The 9,894-nt window shown below is 46.7% G+C and overlaps 1 protein-coding gene across 5 annotated transcripts in view; it reads right to left on the reverse strand.

Annotated features, from left to right (window-relative positions):
• Positions 1–257: 257 nt before the first annotated feature.
• Positions 258–9,894, reverse strand: part of MED24 (mediator complex subunit 24) — a 39,154-nt gene continuing 29,517 nt past the window's right edge. For 3 of the 5 annotated variants that reach the window (XM_019550332.1, XM_019550329.1, XM_019550330.1), the window contains exons 20-26: positions 9,020–9,284; positions 8,156–8,337; positions 7,453–7,546; positions 6,824–6,923; positions 3,507–3,587; positions 3,025–3,173; positions 258–2,072 (exon numbers count right to left, since the gene is read on the reverse strand). In XM_019550332.1, coding sequence (XP_019405877.1) covers positions 1,956–2,072; positions 3,025–3,173; positions 3,507–3,587; positions 6,824–6,923; positions 7,453–7,546; positions 8,156–8,337; positions 9,020–9,284 — 988 coding nt within the window. In that variant the 3' untranslated portion in view covers positions 258–1,955. The remainder of the gene's footprint in view (positions 2,073–3,024; positions 3,174–3,506; positions 3,588–6,823; positions 6,924–7,452; positions 7,547–8,155; positions 8,338–9,019; positions 9,285–9,894) is intronic. The other 2 variants (XM_019550331.1, XM_019550333.1) reach the window with 2 other exon arrangements.

Below are 9,894 nucleotides of genomic sequence, written 5' to 3' on the forward strand. Positions count from 1 at the left end.
CTGCAGAGGTTAACCTTATGACACCCCCACCCCCAACTTTTGTTCTGAATACTGCCCATTACTCCTGCTGCTTCCCCTCTCTCTTCAAAAGTCTGCTTCCTGCCCCCACTACTGTATCAGGAAAGGTGAGAAAAGTAAAGTGTTGAAAGGAGAAAGAAATAGCAATTGAAAGTTGTGGATATTGCTCTTTTGTTTTTCTCCTGGGCCTACCAGCTCCTTCATCTAGTGAGACAGAAGAGAAATATTATAGAAAGAGACCTGCTCCCCCAAGGATTTATTTTAGATTTATTCTCAAAGAAAATAATTCCACCCCGGAAAAGGATCAATAAACAAGTACAAAAAGTCATAGCCTGTGGGGGACATCAAATGTTGTCAAAAATACATCTGCAGGAAGGGAAGTGGAAGTGAATGAGCTTCAACCTTGGAAGATGCATGGTCAGCTTTTGTGCTAAAATAACCCCCCTCACGGTCACAGGCATTGCATGGGATACATCACCGTGAAGCATGGGCATGGATTCAAACTCTGCTTGCATCATGTGGCAAAAACAAGTTTTTTCATCTCTGCCCAGGCTTTCATGAGGGCCTGTTCACTGCATGGCACTGAAATAATACCCAACCTGGTCAGCCGTGCCTACTCAAGAGAGGTATAGGACAGGAATTACCATGAACTGCAGCAGGTCTGGTTTGAAGGGCGCTGGTAGAACTGGATGGGGGAAGCTGATACAGCAACTACCTGGCTTCAAAGCATTTGCAGGGTACCTCAAGCACTAAAACCTCATCTCAGTTCTCTCGTGACATAAAGTACCCCACTGCCTTTGGCACATTCCTTGTGCATATCTTCCCTCTGGGCTGTTCCTGCTTCTTTGAGCAAAAAAGGAAATAGAATCAAGTTAGCAAAATGGCTCCATCCAGAATTGTATCCTCCTCTTCATTGTGCAATTCTTGCCCCTCTGAGAGACGGGAGGGTGGACAACAATAGAAAAGGGGAGCACAAAGTACAGTCACTGGAATGTTGTGCCAGCCCAATACTGGCAGCTGTAGCATCTGACTCTAGAAATCCCTGGAAACTCCCAAGCCAGACAAGGACCACCCCAGATAAAGATGTAAGAGGTCACACTTCTCACCCCCCTATTGTTTCCTAGTAAAAAAATAGTTAAATTACTATATCGATTTAACAATACAATTTTAGAAACTCCTTGCACTCTGCTCTGTAGACTGTGGCACACAGTGCTTTCATGAAAGCAGAAGATGTATGGTTGCTCTTTAGATGAGATTTAAGTGATTACAGCAAGTCGTCTGTTTCAGAGCACCAGCTTGTGGACAAAGCTGACAGAGATGAACCGGCAGGATGGTACAGAGCCATTCTTTACATCCGTTTACCACATACAGGCCATTTTGCTTATCAGGCATCCAAAGGACTTCAGCCACCAGTAGCAAGTGCTGAAACGTGCTAGCTACTGGAACCCCGGGGAAAGCATTATTTTTTTGAGATGCTATCTTGGCACGAACACTATTAAGAAACAAATCCTGTTAAGAAGTTCACAACCGTCCATGCTTCATGGTAAAAAACAGCAACTGGATTATAAAAAAGTATCAGAAATTATCCAAGCAGCAAGATCAGATCAGATTGTCTCAGTCTTTCAGTGCTTGGTGTCAGGAGATGATTGAGAACAGCAAACCAGCCCATGCTGTATATAATGGCATCTCTAACATGCCCAGTGCTGAAGGAAGCAGCCGCCAGAGACACCACAGCTTCTCTTGGGAACCAAGGCACTTCTGGGAGTCCACCGGTGATGGAACATCTGCACCCACTGCAAATGACTCCCCCTACACCCAGCATGGAGAATCAGTGGGGTCCACATTGCCAGGGGTAATCCAGAAGCAGCTTTCACTGGATTTCCCATGGCTTCTCTCCCATCTCCTCATCCCCAGCACTGTAGAAGGGAAAGCTGTGTTCACAAGGCAGCTATGGCCTTTGCAGCAACACGGCGGCCGAGGGGCAAGCTGAGATCTGTGATAGCCAGGACAATTTTGGGACTGGACATGGTGGACACTTTCACCAGCTCCGATACCTGCCCAGAGAAAGAGAGGGGGAGGAGAATAATTGACCAAAAGTGGCGGCAGAGGTGCCTAAACTGGGCACTCCAAGTAGTTCACATGCAAAAGGTACCACCGTGCAGGCCAACTGAGCTAGGTTTGATGAGGGGGGAAGAGGGGACAGTAATTCTGTCACTGGATTTAAATACAGGAATCTGGGCTAGCATATAAGCTTGCTGCAACTCCTGTAGCAGGAGGCAACTCATGGGGCTGTTCTCATACAAAGATGTGGGTCCCCTGGGTGCTGGCAGATCACACAACTGAGGTGCTTGTAAATATCATCACTAGCAGTTTGCCCCTCTCTTGAGACATCCATCAGAGGGTCTCAAAACACTTGATCACCTCTGAGGTACTGAGTGGCCAACTGCCTGCAAGGCTAATACTAACTACACTGCACGAGGGAGAAAGCAGGGCATGGGCACCTAGTGAAACTGCTCTAAGAGCACACAGTGAGGCAGCAGCAGAGCTGGGAACAGATCTCCAGATGTAGCCCCAAATTTAATCCACTCAGTCATTTTCACCTTTGGGAAGCCCAGTAGGATAGTGATGCTCCAGCACTGTGACCTTCTGGGTACAGGCTGAGAACCATGGTAATGGACAGAGAACTGGCCCCACTGAGTTAAATAAAATGAAGAGTCCCCAGACACTCAAGTCACTTGCCAGTACTGACCCTTCTCCTGCCTTGTGAGCCCTTCCCCTCATCTTAGTATTTAATTATAGGCCTGATTCAGCTTCACAGGGTGTCCTGCAGACCATCAAACTGGGACCATGAGAAAGAACACCTTCCAGAGCTAAGAGGCCTCCTCCAACAATACCCTGGCACCAACCCTTGGGAGTCCCCCACTGGCCCATTTCTGGGCACACATGCATGCAGGTCTGGCATGTGGAATCTGGAAGACAGACTTCACCACAGGTACAGAACCTCACCATTGTGAAGGGCATGAACTGAAGAATGCTCCCTCGACTGCCCTGCTCCAGGCAGTCCACACACTCCTCCATGAACCACTGGACAAATTGGGTGTGTGTGCCAGCTGTCTTTGCTCCCAGGATGGAGGAGATCAGGAGGAAGAGGTTTGCTATTGAGGAAGGAAGATAAACGTGGATGTTTGCAGCCACAGGATAGCACCTAAATAGCATGAGTTTTGTACAAAGGGAATTATCAGTTCATTAGGCCTCTTCCCAGGGACATGCTCACTGTTCCCAAGCCATGGGGGTCCCTGAAGGCTGAGATCTGCTCCCAGTGGGCTCATGGCAAGTGAGGCAGGGAGGATCTGAGCGAGCCAGCCACATCCCTTTATAGGAGTTGAGGTGAATGATGCAACAAGGCACAGAATGAGGCCCAATAAGATCCAGTCTTATGCTGCTGTATAATCCCACCCCGAGGGGAAACAGCTCCCCCTTGCAATTACCTAGGACTCTGTTGAGAGGGTCCCTCATGCTGACAGTGTGAAGCTGGGAGGCAGACAGTGAGCTGCTCATCGAACGATCTGCTGGGGAAGAGAAGGAAGACAAATTCTTGGTCAGGACAATGTCTGGAGTCAAATCAGTCCCATCCACAGCTGCTCTCTGCTCTGACATTTGAACAGTATCACCCCACTCAGGAGGATGAAGAAACAAGGACATCCTTCCAGAGCTCCACATCTTCTCCAACATGACCCAAGCCAAAACATTCCTATTACTTTTGAGGATTTGGTCCATTGGACAAAACAGGGAAGGGATGTTTACAGCAAGAGCCACAGCTGTCCCTGCATGTAAGCTGTTCAGGGAACCTCTGAACAGGATGTCCACGTGAATTGGATTTGCCACTTGAATCCTTTTCAGCACTGCCATAGGATAGAAATTGCTTTTGCCACTGCCTTGGCAATTCAGGCTCTCAGGCCCACCCAAGCACGTGTATGTTGGTGAATAGTCTCTGCATCTATCACTCCAATTTTGATGCTGGAGGGTACATAACCGCTCACTGTTTTTTGCAGTTAAATATTACTGCGCATCACAGAGATTTAGGCATTCTATAACTGGACTGACAATAGCCCTGCTGGTCTCTGGATGTGTCATTGTGCCTTCCTGTTGTACAAGGCAGTCTCTTCTCATGCCTTCTGTAACAGGCTAGCAAAGCTGGTAAGGCTTAGCTATGTTTGCTACAGACCAAGTTATCCATCCTCATTTTCCCAAGAAAGCCATGTTTGGCATTAATTTTACTAACAGCCCTAAACTGACACATGGCAAAACCATGGGCAGGGTAATGCACATTCAATATTTAACAGACCCCTTTGCATCAGAGCACTTCATATAACTGAAGTCATAGACATGATATTCTTATGCTTCACATTGCCAGCCACTAAAATGTAGCCAGCTGGGATGGAGTTCAGCGGATGTTAAACAGCTGCACGGCAATACTGCAGCAGGACTGCAAGGAGTAAAGTTATATTGTTTCAGTGTTGTTATCAGGGTAGAAGAGATGTTCTTTAGGGAAGGTGAAGCCAGAGTTAAAATGTGACAGACTCCATTGTTAACATTGCAACTTTGAAGAAACGAAGCAGTAAATCTTTACAGACACAGAGGTGAGGACCTCAGGTTTCTCTCTCAGTGAAGGTAAGCAGTGCTGACTTGAGTCAGTACTGGACCAGTAGCAAGGCATCATCTCCTGGGTCACTAACTTCTCTTTCCACAGCCACTTTAGTTTCTTTGGTTGCCCCCATTTGTATGCTGAGCGCATTTACCTCCTGAAACAAGACAGGAATCCCCTTCCACTGTAGTGAGAACACCCCAGTAAAGATTATTTTCACATGCATATTGCTCAGGCAGGATTTCCCAGCCATTGTTCCACCACCACAAATGAAACACAAAAATCCTATATTTCATTACAAAAGGAAAATAAAGGTGAAACTGTCATGTTTCAAAAAAAAGAAAAAGAAAAAAAAGGAAATAAGGGGAAAACCATAAGCAAGGCTACACACACTTCAAGAGCAACACAGTCAACAAAAACCACAGGTTTAAAGACATGTCGGAAACAAGCTAGCCAAGAGATTGATGGGCTGAGGAGTTAGAAAAGAATGTGCACAGGACATCTCTGATTCATTTCAGATGGCTCTGAAAGAACATATTTTTGAACTGCAACATCTTGTTGCTACATTTCATGCCCACCCTTCAGAAGAAAGCCAAGGACCTAGCGTCGTATTTCCTGTTGGAGCTGTCGTAACCATTATTCATCCATATACTAGAAGCACTGAAGTGTTACATTAGAGATGACCTAAAAAAGGGTCCCTGGAAATTAATTTAGTTTTGCTTCAGTCTTATACAAAATGGCAACCTGAAATTCCACACTGATTTTTTTTTTCCTCCTAAGTCATACACAGAATATAGAGTCTTGTCTACTCTACTCTTGCTGAAGGATTCACAGTTCGCAGATGCACACTGAAAGCTCACCTGTCCTTTACAGCAGGATGGCCAACCTGCAACACGAGTGCCGTAAGTAACACAGGCAGCCTCTGTGCGCGGCCCACAGCAGACATGGAAAACAAACTGGCAAGTAGGGCAGGGAGCAGAAAGGAGATCAGCAAATTGGGCAGACAGTACAGGGCAGGAATCAAAAAACAGAGTAGCAGATCAGCCAAGGGAAGGGAACCAGATTGGCATTCAGGGAGAGTGTGGGGCTAATCTGTGGCAAACTTGCCAAAAACATTGATCCTCACTGCCTTACATAAAGGGAAAAATGGATAATGCTTTACCTTGCTTTTGAGTGTCTACTGAATATTTGTGTAAAAAGAGGTTTAAAAGAAACAGAATGACTTTATTAGAGATCTCTTTCCCCTCAAGTGTTTCATGCATTGTAGAGAAGCAAACAAATGCAGAAACCCAAGCTATATGCCCCACCTTCTGGACTTTGAGTAAGAGGCAAAATGCTCTCTCAGGAGATCTATAAAGCTGTACTAAATGCTGTATCACTGTGCAACTCCCAAGCAGGTGATGCAGTTTATCAAAATAGTGAGTATGGGTTTCCTTTAATTCGCTTCTCAAGACATTGTGCTATATTTATGGCATACTGTAAATAACTGTGTTCTACCCTAGATAGAACTGGCTGCATTTCAGTACTGGACACAGCATCTGCTATACATTAAACAAAGAAACCCAATGGATTTTGGCTACTTACAGTATTTTTCTCACATAAAATATGCATTTTTTTCCAATGTTCAGCTGCTAGAATGGGGGTGCATATTATCAGAAACAAAACACAGTAATAACACCATAGGCTCTGCTGGGTGAGGCGTGGGAGAAAAGCCAAAGCAACGCCACAGTGCTGAACCTGGACCTCCCTACTGCTAGCTGGTCAATGAAAGATCTTTTTTTCTTTTTTTTCCCAATTCTGACTTTCAAAAACAAACTACATAGCTTATTGTTGGAGGAGGTATGTATGTGGGAAGATGGTAATTCTCTGCAATATCAGTGAACCTTTACAGCTGTAAAGATTAGGGATAAGACTAGCACTGTACATTTATGTAGCAATTTGCATGTGTGCTTAATAAATATGAAGTTATTAACATTATTGTAATGAGGTAAGTCAGTATTAATATCCTCAGACTGGAGTTGTAGGAGGACTAAGCAGAAGCAGAAGCAAAGAGCTGTGGCTTTGGCCAGGCCACATCAGAACCCAGGCCTCTAATTTCCTGCACTTCTATATTAGCTGTGAGACCCTGCCTCAGAAAGCCGTGTTCATGATCATACTTACTAGGACTGGACAGAATGTTAGCATCTTCCTCGTTGGAACTCAGCAGGCGCATGAGTTTGGATGGCTGTGTATCATCCAACGGGAAAAGGCTAATGTAATCCTGAAGGGGCAGAAACACAAGGAGTCATCTCAACCGCATCATTTTGCATGGAGGAGTGGAGTGCAGAGTAGCACCAGGAAATACAAGACAAGTTTCAGATATCAGCCCTGCCAGCCCCTGGGGGTCAGTGCAGCAAAACTGAATGGTATAAAGTATGTGGTGTGTGTTCAGCTGGAAACTGAACATGCAGCTCACGGGTGACAGGAGAGTTCTGATTCAGCCCCGCACAGGTTCTTCACAGCTGCTATTTTAAAATCCCCAGAGAAGGAAAATGAGATCAAGGAAAGAGAAATAAGGTCAAGAGATCAAGCTCCACCCAGCACTAGCCTCTGGTGACAGAGCTTCCAGGAATCCCATATGGCTGATTCTCACGAGAAAGCTCTTTGAAGCCACTAGTTTTTCAGCCCATCCCAGGCAGCTGCTTAATATTGGTTTTACCTTATGCATGCAATACATGATATATACCCACAACCTAGGGCCCAGTTACACACACACACACACACACACACACACACACAGAGCCTCCTACCTCAATATCTTCACGGTGCCTCTTTTTCTGCCTGGCTGATGCCTGCCCCCTGTTGTGGGAGGAATATGAGCTCAGGGCACACCAGACAGAGAGCCTGGAATTGGAATTATAGGAAAGGAAAGCAGGGTGAGTTTTTGGAGTGCTGGCTCCCTGGATTCAGTACCCCTCCCCATCTGACTTTCACTGCAGAAGGCAAATAGAAGGTGTTCAAGATGACACGGGCTATGTCAACAGGCGATTAATTATATAGGGGGAGGCAGCACATACTTCCTAACCAGAAACAGAAGCTTATCACTCCCTCTACCTGTGTCTCTATATGCCAAGCTTCAAGTGCACAAGATTCAGGACACTTCTCCTGCCTATTCTAGTGTCTAGAATGTGGGACTGGGAGTCCAGACTCCTCGTTCTCCTTAATTTGGGAGAGTGGTCTAGTGGCCAAGGCAAGGTTGATGGACAAGAGACAGAACACTTGGCCTTTATTACTGTGTACAGGAGAGTGATCCAGTGTCTAGAGCAGAGGTATGGACAACAGTACTTGAGTCCCATCCCCAGGCATGCTACTGATTTACTTGGAGAGCCTGGGTCACTTTCTCTCCCATGTCTACAGACATGGCTCACAATGCACACCTTCCTTCTGAATGGCAACAGGGCAAACCTTTCAAGATTCACCCTGCATGATTACCACCAGCTGGGCATCCCTTACTTGGCAAGAGCCTTGCCAGGCGGGTCCATCAGCATGTGCCACTTGGAGGAGTCTGTAAGCAGGTTTGGCAGGATGTGGCCCAGCAGAGTTAATGTCAGCTGCTGCATGTCCAGGCAGAAGACGGAGTACAGCAGTTCCACGGCCCGCAGCGTGTGCTCCTTACGGGTTTCCTTCAGCAGCTCCTAAGGAAGATGGTGGCAAGGGCAGGTCAAGGACTGGCAGCCCCTATTGCTATCCCCAGACTTCTTTGGCCCCCAAATGCTGGCACTCCTGTACATTACATCAGCTGCTACATACACTTAAGAGAAAGCCAGAACTCCTGGATACTATTCCCAGGTCAAGGGAGGAAGTGTGACTTAACAGCATCACCAAGAGCAGTGAGTCAAAACCAAAGTGCTGCAAGATCCTTAAGGATACTACAGAACACTGCAAATTATTAGCACTGTTAGGTGTGCAAACACCTCCACACAGTTCAAAAGCTAGACCCAGAGATTTCCAATAGGAATCCATAGTGTCACAGCCATTCCAAGCTGGTGTGGTCTCTCTCAGTTCTTTGCAACAGAAGAATTGCTCTATTGTTCTTCTGTAGTCAAAAAATTAGTGAAAGCATAGAGCTGACATTTTTCAAGAGTGCCCCAAGTCCCCCAAAAGTGGGGAACCACTGAAATAAGAGCCTTGGGACTCCTGGGTTCTAGTCCCAGCTTTACTTTTGACTGGGCATGTGGCTCAAGGCAAATCCTTTTACACACGTCCCCTCCCTATCCGTGCCTCAGTCCCCCACCTGTAAGCATGTCACAATTCTATACCTCAGCCCTGGCACAATGAGCCTACCCCCTATCCTCCTGCCCAGACTTCATCCCATACCTTGACTAGGTTGTTGCAGAACCAGTAGACTCCCCCCATATGCAGCAGTGTGTCAAATATGTGAATGGAGCGGCTATCCACCCAGCCCTTCTCCAGCACCTTGGTAAAGACACCTGTCAGGACCTCCTTGATGGGCTTCTTAGGGGGCAGAAGGTTCCAGTAGGGAATGGTGTCCATGCCCGTGGAGGGGAATTTGATCTGTGTGGCGGTCTGCTGCAGGACGTCGGCACACATGTGCTCCAGAATAGAACTCATTATCACCACACTGCAAGGCAGAGACAGAGAGGAGCTGAGCAATGGCAGAGAGAGAGAATGGGGCTGAGATTTAGAAGCCACAGTAGTTAGAGAAGAGCACAGGGGTCTAACTCCCACACCATGAACTGTACTACAACAGAAAGACTGGCTCAAGGTCACCTCCCTTTCCTCCCCTCCTGCTCACCCTACATGGACCCACACCCACTTATCTCCTGCTTCAGGTGACCATGAAACACTTCTGTAGCAACTACAGTCTTTACATGAATGGAAACAATGACACCTCTCTGGTTGCAGCAGCTGCAAGTAAGAAGCAGCAGACAGTCATATGAGAGCTAGCTGAAATCCAGCTAGAGAACAAGTAACTCAGAGGAGGCAGGAGCATGTGTTTTCAGAAGGTTTTTCTAACATTTTATGACTAGCTGGGAAACATCACAGAGCCAGCACAGCAGAAGCTCACCGTGCTCCCAGCCCCAGCCAGCACATGATCACTCCCTAAAGTTTACTCAGCAGAACTTATCCTGGCACACATCCAGGAGGGCCTTGCGGGGGAATGCATGCTCAGGGGCAACCAACATGGGTTCATCAGTGGCAGGTCTTGTCAGACCAACCTGGTGGCCTTT

The sequence above is a fragment of the Crocodylus porosus genome, unplaced genomic scaffold (assembly GCF_001723895.1).
Source record: "Crocodylus porosus isolate Cpor-Errol unplaced genomic scaffold, CroPor_comp1, whole genome shotgun sequence".
Taxonomy (NCBI): domain Eukaryota; kingdom Metazoa; phylum Chordata; order Crocodylia; family Crocodylidae; genus Crocodylus; species Crocodylus porosus.